Source organism: Chiloscyllium plagiosum, unplaced genomic scaffold (assembly GCF_037043375.1).
Source record: "Chiloscyllium plagiosum isolate Xiang-an unplaced genomic scaffold, Cpla_swu_hap1 HiC_scaffold_9, whole genome shotgun sequence".
Taxonomy (NCBI): Eukaryota; Metazoa; Chordata; class Chondrichthyes; order Orectolobiformes; family Hemiscylliidae; genus Chiloscyllium; species Chiloscyllium plagiosum.
The window spans coordinates 101,278,156-101,293,764 of record NW_028270147.1 but is presented as its reverse complement, the minus strand read 5'-3'; the positions used below and the strand labels follow the sequence as shown (position 1 = coordinate 101,293,764).

Genomic DNA, 15,609 nt, shown 5'->3' with positions numbered 1-15,609 from the left:
CGTTTGGGTATGCTTTCCTTTATTGCTCATTGCATTGTATATAAGAGTTGGGAGGTCATGTTGCGGCTGTACAGGACATTGGTTAGGCCACTTTTAGAATACTGCATTCAATTCTGGTCTCCCTGCTGTAGGAAGGATATTGTGAAACTTGAAAGGGTTCAGAAGAGATTTACAAGGATGTTGCCAGGATTGGAGGGTTTGAGCTATCGGAAGAGGCTGAATAGGCTGTGGCTATTTTCTCTGGAGCATTGGAGGTTGAGGGGTGATCTTATAGAGGTTTATAAAAGTATGAGGGGCATTGAATAAGGTGAACAGCCAAGGTCTTTTCCCTAGGGTGGGGGAGTCCAAAGGTAGAAGGCATAGGTTTAAGGTGAGAGGGGGAAGATTTAAAAGGGACCTAAGGGGCAACGTTTTCACACAGAGGGTGGTGCATGTATGGAATGAGAGGTGGTAGTGGAGACTGATACCATTACAACACGTAAAAAGCATCTGGATGGGTATAAGAATTGAAAGGGTTCAGGGGGATATGGGCCAAATGCTGGCAAATGGGGCTAGATTAATTTAGGATATCTGGTCAGCATAGACAAGTTGGACCGAAGGGTTTGTGTTTTTATGCTGTACATGACTGTATGACTCTATATGCCTCTTTTTACTATCCTACTCATGGGCTTTGCTGACTTCAAGGATCTGTGAATAATTACCCCAAGATCCCTCTGCTTCTCTGAGCTACCCAGGGCCCTGCCATTCATTAAATATTCCCTCATCTTGTTCCTTCTTCCAAAATGCCTCATCTTGCACTCATCAGGGACTATCTGCCCTCATCTGCCACTGGTCAGCCCATCTGTCTCTTGCTGTAACCTACAACTGGCTTCTACAGTGTTAACCACCCAGTAAACCTTGGTGTCAGCTGGAAGCCTCCTGACAAAAATGGATCATCGATCACTTCGGGCAGAGAGAGAGATCACAGCTCGCTTGTCACCCCCCAGTCAATGCTTCTAGTCCAAAAGCAGTGAGAGTGCAGTGTGTTTTCATTCTGCGAGTGTTGTGTTAGATGTTCCCATTTGATGGGGAGATGACACCAAATTGCCGAAATAATTGAGAAGGTTATGGCAGGTGGTGGGGACGTCCTGGATTTAGGCACCATTTCAGAACGGGGGTGACCTTGCCTGTTGCTGTTTGTTTGGTATCCTCTGTGGTTGCCAAGTCTGCCGAATTTCCCCTGGAGCACACAGGAATTAAAAGATTCCTCGCCCCAGACAATGCAGGAAAAAGGGAAACAAATCATCTGGCTACGAAATTAAAGTAGTGTTTGTTTTGCATTTTCTCACAATTTCTTTTTGTTTGCAAAAAAAAGCTACTGGAGGTAGAATCAAAAAGATGGCTCGGCGACCAGTCATGAATTGTCCAATCATGTCAAGATGGGTCTCCTTCCAATGAGCAATGTGAAGGTGGCTCAGTCACACGATGGACCGGCTGGGCAGCCAATGGGCAAGAGTCTGTGGGCAGCTTCTGTGCTGTAACGTCCAGGAGTGCACCCAGTCAGAGTTGGCAACTTCAACGGGCTACCTTAAACAACTCGCTTTCCATCCTCAGTGGGAGGAAGGTGCAGCGAATGGAGGAACGGGGGGAGGGGGAGGTTGTGTAAGGGGAAGGGGGCATCAGGGTGGTGGGAGGGTGTGGGGGAACATTGCAGCACACACACGCACCCCACACACCCATCACTATGACTGGAGCTGCTGTGAAGAGTGTAACTAGGTTCCAGTCCCTCTAATCTCTGGAAAGGAGGCCTTACTGGATGTGGCTGTGACTTGTTATCCCCTGTCCTTTATAGAGGCTGGTATTGATGAACATGCCTGTGAGTGAAGACAAGACTGTTCATTTCACTTCTACCCTCATGGGCCTAATCAGGACAGCACTTCACATCAAGCTTGCGAAAGGTAAGAGGGATCTCGAGTGTTGGTGCCACACCAAACAGGACACATACTTTCTCTTTTGGGACCTGATTAAAACCACTGGCTCCCACTTCTGTAGTGTCTTCATTGTAGTAAAAGATGCCAAGATGTCTCACAGGAGTGATCACCACACAAAATGTGGCCTGAGCAACATATCAGAGGAACTGACCTTCGTTAATAAGGTAGGTTTTAAGGACTGTCTTGTTTAAGAAGAGAGACAGCCAGACAGAAAGCTAACTATCCAGGAAATTATGACAGCCTTCCTGTCATATTACTTGGCACATTCATAATCTGTCATAAGAGAGATACTGAGCTCGGTCTCCAGCTCTAAGGAAGACAATTGTACACAAATAATGCATCTCACCACCCTCCCTCACTCAGGGAGAGATGTGTACGCAGACTGCTGTCTTTCAGCTCCCCGTCTGTCTCTCAGGGAGCTATCTGTACATAGAACATAGAAGAATACAGCGCAGTACAGGCCCTTCGGCCCTCGATGTTGCACCGATCCAAGCCCACCTAACCTACACTAGCCCACTATCCTCCATATGCCTATCCAATGCCCGCTTAAATGCCCATAAAGAGGGAGAGTCCACCACTGCTACTGGCAGGGCATTCCATGAACTCATGACTCGCTGAGTAAAGAATCTACCCCTAACATCTGTCCTATACCTACCACCCCTTAATTTAAAGCTATGCCCCCTTGTAATAGCTGACTCCATACGTGGAAAAAGATTCTCACTGTCGACCCTATCTAAACCCCTAATCATCTTGTACACCTCTATCAAGTCACCCCTAAACCTTGTTTTCTCCAATGAAAACAACCCCAAGTGCCTCAGCCTTTCCTCATACGATCTTCCTACCATACCAGGCAACATCCTGGTAAACCTCCTCTGCACCCGTTCCAGTGCCTCCACATCCTTCCTATAGTATGGCGACCAAAACTGCACACAATACACCAGATGCGGCCGCACCAGAGTCTTATACAACTGCAACATGACCTCAGGACTCCGGAACTCAATTCCTCTACCAGTAAAAGCCAGTACGCCATATGCCTTCTTCACTGCACTATTTACCTGGGTGGCAACTTTCAAAGATCTGTGTACATGGACACCAAGATCCCTCTGCTCATCCACACTACCAAGTATCAGACCATTAGCCCAGTACCCCGTCTTCTTGTTACTCTTACCAAAGTGAATCACCTCACACTTACCTACATTGAACTCCATTTGCCACCTTTCTGCCCAGCTCTGCAACTTATCTATATCCCGCTGTAACCTGACACATCCTTCCTCACTGTCAACAACTCCACCGACTTTCGTATCATCCGCAAACTTGCTCACCCAACCTTCTAGCCCCTCCTCCAGGTCATTTATAAAAATGACAAACAGCAATGGTCCCAAAACAGATCCTTGCGGAACACCGCTAGTAACTGTGGTGTAACATGGAGATACTGAGCTAGTAACATGGACTGGTGTCTCTCAGTCCTCGCTCCTCTCTCTCTCGCTCTGTCTCTCAGGGAGATATCTGTACACTGTGAGCTGTCTTTGTAGGGTTGGGTTACTTTGAGATACACATTATAATGCTGTTCTTGAATAAACCCGTCTTTCAGGTGGAGCTGATAAGCAGCAGTTAGATGCAGAGTTACGAAAGGAGATTATGACTATTTGGCCTCATCTCCCTCAGAAGACCTTAGACCTCCTGGTTCCAATCCACATGCGTAAGTGAAACATCGCTTTTCCTAGACCATAACTTTCTTAAATGCATCTGAAAAGCTCATTTAAAATTCCATGGAATTTCATTGAACATCTATAGTGTGGAAACAGGCCGTTCAGCCCAACAAGTCCACACTGATTCTCCAAAGTGCTGCAAAAATGACCCCTTTATGATGAGTCTCCTCTCCTGATCTCAAACTCCTTGATCCAGCCTGATGCTCTTCCGACCTTGGAATCCATAAGGCACTCCAGATTTCATCCCTTCTCCTGCCCATGGCTTTGGCTGACAGTTTCAACAATTACCAGATATTGGGCTACAGATCTGCCTTGAGTAGCTCACTTATAGACTAAGTGACCGATGAATGTTCCCTGCTCAATATAATATGGCAGTGATTTTATAATTTACCTCTGATTTCTCAGTCTTAAATTCTCTTTTAATTTTTAAAATTATATCATTGTGGAAGGACTGTTACTCCAAACTTTTTACTACTTTATTTTTCTAAATTTTTTTTCCTAAGAACTTGTGCTGAAGAATCTGTACCTAGGTACCTTGTACCTAAGATGGCGCCATATGCAGCGACTTGTAAAACTTTTCAGTGTACTCGTGTGAGTACATGTGACGATAGACCTAATTCAATTCAATTACAGTGTGTATGTGTATGAGAAACCTCAGGAGTAACCCAGCCCCTTTCTCTTCTCCAGCCACTGACCTTACAATCGGGAAAATCTATGCGGCCATGATGATCATGGATTACTACAAGCAGAGTAAAACCAAAAAATACCAACAGCTACAGGAGGAGCAGGTACTGCACCAACAGCCAACTGGTCCTAACTGCAGCACGGATTCTGAGGGGTCACATCGGGTAGGGATTGGTGATGGAGATTGGCAATGTGGTTTGAACTGGAATGGGTTTGGGGGCGGTTGGGAATGGGGCCAAGAATGGGAGTTACATTTTGTAGCATTTCTATACCACAAGAGAATATATAGGATATATCATACATTACTTATATTGAACATACAGAGAGTTGTGAATTCAGCCCAATCCTTCACGCAAGATAGCTATCAGAAAAGATTTACAAGGATGTTGTCAGGGTTGGAGGGTTTGAGCTATAGGGAGAAGCTGAACAGGCTGGGGCTGTTTTCCCTGGAGCGTTGGAGGCCGAGGAGTGACCTGATAGAGGTTTACAAAATTATGAGGGGCGTGGATAGGATAAATAGACAAGGTCTTTTCCCTGGGGTCGGGGAGTCCAGAACGAGAGGGCATAGGTTTAGGGTGAGAGGGGAAAGATATAAAAGAGACCTAAGTGGCAACTTTTTCACACAGAGGGTGGTACGTGTATGGAATGAGCTGCCAGAGGATGTGGTGGAGGTTGGTACAATTGCAACATTTAAGAGGCATCTGGATGGGTGTATGAATAGGAAGGGTTTGGAGGGATATGGGCCGGGTGCTGGCAGGTGGGACTAGATTGGGTTGGGATATCTGGTCGGCATGGACAGGTTGGACCGAAGGGTCTGTTTCCGTGCTGTACATCTCTATGACTCTCTACCTTTATCTATACTTTCCGCTGCCTCAGGAAGGCAGCCGACATCATCAAAGACCTCTCCCATCCCGGTTATAATCCCTTCCAAGCTCTTCTGACAGGCAGAAGAAACAAAGCTTAAACAAACACACCAACACATTCAAGAACAGCATCTTCCCCACTCTGATTAGACTTCTGAATGGACCTCTCAAATTTTAAACTTAATATTGATCTCGGACTTTGTGCACCTTCTCTGCCGCTGTAACACTAACGTGGGTAAACACTGGACACTAACGTGGGTTAACACTGGACACTAACGTGGGTAAACACTGGACACTAACGTGGGTTAACACTGGACACTAACGTGGGTTAACACTGGACACTAACGTGGGTTAACACTGTACACTAACGTGGGTTAACACTGTACACTAACGTGGGTTAACACTGGACACTAACATGGGTAAACACTGGACACTAACATGGGTTAACACTGTACACTAACGTGGGTTAACCCTGTACACTAACATGGGTTAACACTGTACACTAACGTGGGTTAACACTGGACACTAACGTGGGTTAACACTGTACACTAACGTGGGTTAACACTGGACACTAACGTGGGTTAACCCTGTACACTAACATGGGTTAACACTGGACACTAACGTGGGTTAACACTGGACACTAACGTGAGTTAACACTGGACACTAACATGGGTTAACACTGGACACTAACGTGGGTAAACACTGGACACTAACATGGGTTAACACTGGACACTAACATGGGTTAACACTGGACACTAACGTGAGTTAACACTGTACACTAACGTGGGTTAACACTGGACACTAACGTGGGTTAACACTGGACACTAACGTGGGTTAACATTGGACACTAACATGGGTTAACACTGGACACTAACATGGGTTAACACTGGACACTAACGTGGGTTAACACTGTACACTAACGTGGGTTAACACTGGACACTAACGTGGGTTAACACTGGACACTAACATGGGTTAACACTGTACACTAACGTGGGTTAACATTGGACACTAACGTGGGTTAACACTGGACACTAACATGGGTTAACACTGGACACTAACGTGGGTTAACACTGGACACTAACGTGGGTTAACACTGTACACTAACGTGGGTTAACACTGGACACTAACATGGGTTAACACTGGACACTAACATGGGTTAACACTGGACACTAACGTGGGTTAACACTGGACACTAACGTGGGTTAACACTGTACACTAACATGGGTTAACACTGGACACTAACGTGGGTTAACACTGTACACTAACGTGGGTTAACACTGTACACTAACGTGGGTTAACACTGTACACTAACGTGGGTTAACACTGGACACTAACGTGGGTTAACACTGTACACTAACGTGGGTTAACACTGGACACTAACGTGGGTTAACACTGTACACTAACGTGGGTTAACACTGGACACTAACGTGGGTTAACACTGGACACTAACGTGGGTTAACATTGGACACTAACGTGGGTTAACACTGTACACTAACGTGGGTTAACATTGGACACTAACGTGGGTTAACACTGGACACTAACGTGGGTTAACATTGGACACTAACGTGGGTTAACACTGTACACTAACGTGGGTTAACACTGGACACTAACGTGGGTTAACACTGTACACTAACATGGGTTAACACTGGACACTAACATGGGTTAACACTGGACACTAACGTGGGTTAACACTGGACACTAACATGGGTTAACACTGGACACTAACGTGGGTTAACACTGTACACTAACGTGGGTTAACACTGGACACTAACGTGGGTTAACACTGTACACTAACGTGGGTTAACACTGGACACTAACATGGGTTAACACTGGACACTAACGTGGGTTAACACTGGACACTAACGTGGGTTAACACTGTACACTAACGTGGGTTACACTGTGTAACACTGTACACTAACGTGGGTTAACACTGGACACTAACGTGGGTTAACACTGTACACTAACGTGGGTTAACACTGGACACTAACGTGGGTTAACACTGGACACTAACGTGGGTTAACACTGGACACTAACATGGGTTAACACTGGACACTAACGTGGGTTAACACTGGACACTAACGTGGGTTAACACTGTACACTAACGTGGGTTAACACTGGACACTAACGTGGGTTAACACTGTACACTAACGTGGGTTAACACAGTACACTAACGTGGGTTAACACTGGACAGTAACGTGGGTTAACACTGTACACTAACGTGGGTTAACACTGGACACTAACGTGGGTTAACACTGTACACTAACGTGGGTTAACACTGGACACTAACATGGGTTAACACTGTACACTAACATGGGTTAACACTGGACACTAACGTGGGTTAACACTGTACACTAACATGGGTTAACACTGTACACTAACGTGGGTTAACACTGTACACTAACATGGGTTAACACTGTACACTAACGTGGGTTAACACTGGACACTAACGTGGGTTAACACTGTACACTAACGTGGGTTAACACTGGACACTAACGTGGGTTAACACTGGACACTAACGTGGGTTAACACTGTACACTAACGTGGGTTAACACTGGACACTAACGTGGGTTAACACTGGACACTAACGTGGGTTAACACTGTACACTAACGTGGGTTAACACTGGACACTAACGTGGGTTAACACTGTACACTAACGTGGGTTAACACTGGACACTAACGTGGGTTAACACTGTACACTAACGTGGGTTAACACTGTACACTAACATGGGTTAACACTGTACACTAATGTGGGTTAACACTGGACACTAACGTGGGTTAACACTGTACACTAACGTGGGTTAACACTGGACACTAACGTGGGTTAACACTGTACACTAACGTGGGTTAACACTGTACACTAACGTGGGTTAACACTGGACACTAACGTGGGTTAACACTGTACACTAACGTGGGTTAACACTGGACACTAACGTGGGTTAACACTGTACACTAACGTGGGTTAACACTGGACACTACCGTGGGTTAACACTGTACACTAACGTGGGTTAACACTGGACACTAACGTGGGTTAACACTGTACACTAACGTGGGTTAACACTGGACACTAACGTGGGTTAACACTGTACACTAACGTGGGTTAACACTGGACACTAACATGGGTTAACACTGGACACTAACGTGGGTTAACACTGTACACTAACGTGGGTTAACACTGGACACTAACGTGGGTTAACACTGTACACTAACGTGGGTTAACACTGGACACTAACGTGGGTTAACACTGTACACTAACATGGGTTAACACTGTACACTAACATGGGTTAACACTGGACACTAACATGGGTTAACACTGGACACTAACGTGGGTTAACACTGGACACTAACGTGGGTTAACACTGTACACTAACGTGGGTTAACACTGGACACTAACGTGGGTTAACACTGTACACTAACGTGGGTTAACACTGGACACTAACGTGGGTTAACACTGTACACTAACGTGGGTTAACACTGTACACTAACATGGGTTAACACTGGACACTAACGTGGGTTAACACTGTACACTAACGTGGGTTAACACTGGACACTAACGTGGGTTAACACTGTACACTAACGTGGGTTAACACTGTACACTAACGTGGGTTAACACTGGACACTAACGTGGGTTAACACTGTACACTAACATGGGTTAACACTGTACACTAACGTGGGTTAACACTGGACACTAACGTGGGTTAACACTGTACACTAACGTGGGTTAACACTGGACACTAACGTGGGTTAACACTGTACACTAACATGGGTTAACACTGTACACTAACGTGGGTTAACACTGTACACTAACATGGGTTAACACTGGACACTAACGTGGGTTAACACTGGACACTAACGTGGGTTAACACTGTACACTAACGTGGGTTAACACTGGACACTAACGTGGGTTAACATTGGACACTAACGTGGGTTAACACTGTACACTAACGTGGGTTAACACTGGACACTAACGTGGGTTAACACTGTACACTAACGTGGGTTAACACGGGACACTAACGTGGGTTAACACTGTACACTAACATGGGTTAACACTGTACACTAACGTGGGTTAACACTGGACACTAACGTGGGTTAACACTGTACACTAACGTGGGTTAACACTGGACACTAACGTGGGTTAACACTGGACACTAACGTGGGTTAACACTGTACACTAACATGGGTTAACACTGGACACTAACGTGGGTTAACACTGGACACTAACGTGGGTTAACATTGGACACTAACGTGGGTTAACACTGTACACTAACGTGGGTTAACACTGGACACTAACGTGGGTTAACACTGGACACTAACATGGGTTAACACTGGACACTAACGTGGGTTAACACTGTACACTAACGTGGGTTAACACTGGACACTAACGTGGGTTAACACTGGACACTAACGTGGGTTAACACTGGACACTAACATGGGTTAACACTGTACACTAACATGGGTTAACACTGGACACTAACATGGGTTAACATTGGACACTAACGTGGGTTAACACTGGACACTAACGTGGGTTAACACTGGACACTATCGTGGGTTAACACTGGACACTAACGTGGGTTAACACTGTACACTAACGTGGGTTAACACAGTACACTAACGTGGGTTAACACTGGACACTAACGTGGGTTAACACTGTACACTAACGTGGGTTAACACAGTACACTAACGTGGGTTAACACTGGACACTAACGTGGGTTAACACTGTACACTAACATGGGTTAACACTGTACACTAACGTGGGTTAACACTGGACACTAACGTGGGTTAACACTGTACACTAACGTGGGTTAACACAGTACACTAACGTGGGTTAACACTGGACACTAACGTGGGTTAACACTGTACACTAACGTGGGTTAACACTGGACACTAACGTGGGTTAACACTGTACACTAACATGGGTTAACACTGTACACTAACGTGGGTTAACACTGTACACTAACATGGGTTAACACTGGACACTAACGTGGGTTAACACTGGACACTAACGTGGGTTAACACTGTACACTAACGTGGGTTAACACTGGACACTAACGTGGGTTAACATTGGACACTAACGTGGGTTAACACTGTACACTAACGTGGGTTAACACTGGACACTAACGTGGGTTAACACTGTACACTAACGTGGGTTAACACGGGACACTAACGTGGGTTAACACTGTACACTAACATGGGTTAACACTGGACACTAACATGGGTTAACACTGGACACTAACGTGGGTTAACACTGTACACTAACGTGAGTTAACACTGTACACTAACGTGGGTTAACACTGGACACTAACGTGGGTTAACACTGGACACTAACGTGGGTTAACACTGTACACTAACGTGGGTTAACACTGTACACTAACATGGGTTAACACTGGACACTAACGTGGGTTAACATTGGACACTAACGTGGGTTAACACTGTACACTAACGTGGGTTAACACTGGACACTAACGTGGGTTAACACTGTACACTAACGTGGGTTAACACGGGACACTAACGTGGGTTAACACTGTACACTAACATGGGTTAACACTGGACACTAACATGGGTTAACACTGGACACTAACGTGGGTTAACACTGTACACTAACGTGAGTTAACACTGTACACTAACGTGGGTTAACACTGGACACTAACGTGGGTTAACACTGGACACTAACGTGGGTTAACACTGTACACTAACGTGGGTTAACACTGTACACTAACATGGGTTAACACTGGACACTAACGTGGGTTAACACTGTACACTAACATGGGTTAACACTGTACACTAACGTGGGTTAACACTGGACACTAACATGGGTTAACACTGTACACTAACGTGGGTTAACACTGTACACTAACGTGGGTTAACACTGGACACTAACGTGGGTTAACACTGTACACTAACATGGGTTAACACTGTACACTAACGTGGGTTAACACTGGACACTAACATGGGTTAACACTGGACACTAACGTGGGTTAACACTGTACACTAACATGGGTTAACACTGTACACTAACGTGGGTTAACACTGGACACTAACGTGGGTTAACACTGTACACTTACATGGGTTAACACTGTACACTAACGTGGGTTAACACTGTACACTAACGTGGGTTAACACTGGACACTAACGTGGGTTAACACTGTACACTAACGTGGGTTAACACTGTACACTAACGTGGGTTAACACTGGACACTAACGTGGGTTAACACTGTACACTAACATGGGTTAACACTGTACACTAACGTGGGTAAACACTGGACACTAACATGGGTTAACACTGGACACTAACATGGGTTAACACTGTACACTAACGTGGGTTAACACTGGACACTAACATGGGTTAACACTGTACACTAACGTGGGTTAACACTGGACACTAACGTGGGTTAACACTGTACACTAACGTGGGTTAACACTGGACACTAACGTGGGTTAACACTGTACACTAACATGGGTTAACACTGGACACTAACGTGGGTTAACACTGGACACTAACGTGGGTTAACACTGGACACCAACGTGGGTTAACACTGGACACTAACGTGGGTTAACACTGGACACTAACGTGGGTTAACACTGGACACTAACGTGGGTTAACACTGTACACTAACGTGGGTTAACACTGGACACTAACATGGGTTAACACTGTACACTAACGTGGGTTAACACTGGACACTAACGTGGGTTAACACTGTACACTAACGTGGGTTAACACTGGACACTAACGTGGGTTAACACTGGACACTAACGTGGGTTAACACTGGACACTAACGTGGGTTAACACTGGATTTTGAGTCAGTTGGTAGTTTGTCGGTGTAAGTCCCATTCCTGTGACCAGCTCCTACAACTGAAGACACACAAGGGAAGAGGGAACAAAGGGAGAGGGTGCGACTATTTGTTAGTGGAAGCTCGATATTGGATTTTTACAGCAAGGAAAACTATAGTCAGGTGTCTCCGGGACACGTCTCTGTAACACGGAGCGATTGCAAATTTGTTCTTTGTTTAGAGTCGAACACCGATGTTCCAGCGGATGGAGGCTTCGTCTCTGCCCCCACAGATTATCTCCAGTACCAAAGCGCTGCCTTTTCTGCACCCAGACATGGGCCATGACATGTAAGTTCCACATGATGACAGTGTCTCAGATAGTGCCTTAAGATATAGCAAAGGATGATGGAAACTCAGCTGATTTCCACCTTCAAACTCACATCGGCATTTTCTCACTGCCCACGTGGACATTCAGCCCATGAGGGCTGTTCACGCATTCCTTTCCATCATGACTCATCCCTATCTTCACTCTCACTCTTCTGTTGACTGGCACTCCTCACTCTCCTCCCCATTCCTGACCCTCCTCCACACTCCCCCACTCCTCACCCTCCTCCACACTCCCCCACTCCTGACCCTCCTCCACACTCCCCCACTCCTCACCTTCCGCCACACTCCCCCACTCCTCACCTTCCGCCACACTCCCCCACTCCTCACCCTCCTCCACACTCCCCCACTCCTCACCCTCCCCCACACTCCCCCACTCCTCACCTTCCGCCACACTCCCCCACTCCTCACCTTCCGCCACACTCCCCCACTCCTCACCCTCCACCACACTCCCCCACTCCTCACCTTCCGCCACACTCCCCCACTCCTCACCCTCCCCCACACTCCCCCACTCCTCACCTTCCGCCACACTCCCCCACTCCTCACCTTCCGCCACACTCCCCCACTCCTCACCTTCCGCCACACTCCCCCACTCCTCACCCTCCACCACACTCCCCCACTCCTCACCCTCCACCACACTCCCCCACTCCTCACCTTCCACCACACTCCCCCACTCCTCTCACTCCACCACGCTCCCCCACTCCTCACCCTCCTCCACACTCCCCCACTCCTCACCCTCCACCACACTCCCCCACTCCTCTCACTCCACCACGCTACCCCACTCCTCACCCTCCTCCACACTCCCCCACTCCTCACCCTCCACCACACTCCCCCACTCCTCTCACTCCACCACGCTCCCCCACTCCTCACCCTCCTCCACACTCCCCCACTCCTCACCCTCCTCCACACTCCCCCACTCCTCACCCTCCACCACACTCCCCCACTCCTCACCCTCCACCACACTCCCCCACTCCTCACCCTCCACCACACTCCCCGACTCCTCACCCTCCACCACACTCCCCCACTCCTCACCCTCCTCCACACTCCCCCACTCCTCACCCTCCTCCACACTCCCCCACTCCTCACCCTCCACCACACTCCCCCACTCCTCACCCTCCTCCACACTCCCCCACTCCTCACCCTCCACCACACTCCCCCACTCCTCACCCTCCACCACACTCCCCCACTCCTCACCCTCCTCCACACTCCCCCACTCCTCACCCTCCACCACACTCCCCCACTCCTCACCCTCCTCCACACTCCCCCACTCCTCACCCTCCACCACACTCCCCCACTCCTCACACTCCACCACACTCCCCCACTCCTCACCCTCCTCCACACTCCTCCACTCCTCACCTTCCACCACACTCCCCCACTCCTCACCCACACTCTCCCACTCCTCACCCTCCACCATACTCCCCCACTCCTCACCCTCCACCACACTCCCCCACTCCTCACCTTCCACCACACTCCCCCACTCCTCACCCTCCACCACACTCCCCCACTCCTCACCCTCCACCACACTCCCCCACTCCTCCCCCTCCCCCACACTCCCCCACTCCTCACCTTCCACCATACTCCCCCACTCCTCACCCTCCTCCACACTCTCCCACTCCTCACCCTCCTCCACACTCCCCCACTCCTCACCCTCCCCCAAACTGCCCCACTCCTCACCCTCCACCCAGTCACCACTCCTGACCCTCCCCCAAAATCCCCCACTCCTCACCCTCCTCCACACTCTCCGAATCCTCACCCTCCACCACTCTCTCCCACTCCTCACCTTCCACCATACTCCCCCACTCCTCACCCTCCACCACACTCCCCCACTCCTCACCCTCCACCACACTCCCCCACTCCTCACCTTCCACCATACTCTCCCACTCCTCACCCTCCTCCACTCTCTCCCACTCCTCACCCTCCTCCACACTCCCCCACTCCTCACCCTCCCCCAAACTCCCCCACTCCTCACCCTCCACCCAGTCACCACTCCTGACCCTCCCCCAAAACCCCCCACTCCTCACCCTCATCCATACTCTCCCACTCCTCCCCCTCCCCACTCTCTCCCACTCCTCACCCTCCACCACACTCCCCCACTCCTCACCCTCCACCACACTCCCCCACTCCTCACCCTCCTCCACACTCCCCCACTCCTCACCCTCCTTCACTCTCTCCCACTCCTCACCTTCCACCATACTCCCCCACTCCTCACCCTCCTCCACTCTCTCCCACTCCTCACCCTCCCCCATGCACCCCCACTCCTCATCCTCCACCATACTCCCCCACTCCTCACCCTCCTCCACTCTCTCCCACTCCTCACCTTCCACCACACTCCCCCACTCCTCACCCTCCACCACACTCCCCCACTCCTCACCCTCCACCACAATCCCCCACTCCTCACCCTCCTCCACTCTCCCCCACTCCTCACCTTCCACCACACTCCCCCACTCCTCACCCTCCACTCAGTCACCACTCCTCACCCTCCTCCACACTCTCCCACTCCTCACCCTCCTCCACACTCCCCCACTCCTCCCCCACACTCCCCCACTCCTCACCCTCCCACACACTCCCCCACTCCTCACCCACACTCCCCCATTCATCACCCTCCCCCACACTCCCCCACTCCTCACCCACACTCCCCCACTCCTCACCCTCCCCCACACTCCCCCACTCCTCCCCCACCCTCCCCCACTCCTCACCCACACTCCCCCACTCCTCACCCTCGCCCACACTCCCCCACTCCTCACCCACACTCCCCCACTCCTCACCCACACTCCCCCACTCCTCACCCTCCCCCACACTCCCCCACTCCTCACCCACACTCCCCCACTCCTCACCCTCCCCCACACTCCCCCACTCCTCGCCCACACTCCCCCACTCCTCACCCTCCCCCACACTCACCCGCTCCTCACCCACACTCCCCCACTCCTCACCCTCCTCCATACTCCCCCACTCCTCACCCACACTCCCCCACTCCTCACCCTCCTCCACACTCCCCCACTCCTCACCCACACACCCCCACTCCTCACCCTCCCCCACACTCCCCCACTCCTCACCCACACTCCCCCACTCCTCACCCTCCACCACACTCCCCCACTCCTCACCCTTCACCCAGTCATTAGTCCTGACCCTCCACCCCATTCACCGACTCCTGACCCACTGCCCCAATCCTGATTATGAAACCACAAAAAATGGGAACAGTGTGAAGCTGTTCAGCCTCTCAGACCTGCTCCCCCA

The 15,609-nt window shown here is 49.4% G+C and overlaps 1 protein-coding gene across 1 annotated transcript in view; it reads left to right on the top strand.

The window, feature by feature from the left end:
- Nucleotides 1–15,609, top strand: part of LOC122546864 (putative voltage-dependent R-type calcium channel subunit alpha-1E) — a 108,936-nt gene that overhangs the window by 54,924 nt on the left and 38,403 nt on the right. Inside the window, exons 7-10 of the mRNA XM_087990242.1 lie at nt 1,832–1,937; nt 3,562–3,669; nt 4,367–4,467; nt 12,233–12,339. Coding sequence (XP_087846368.1) covers nt 1,832–1,937; nt 3,562–3,669; nt 4,367–4,467; nt 12,233–12,339 — 422 coding nt within the window. The remainder of the gene's footprint in view (nt 1–1,831; nt 1,938–3,561; nt 3,670–4,366; nt 4,468–12,232; nt 12,340–15,609) is intronic.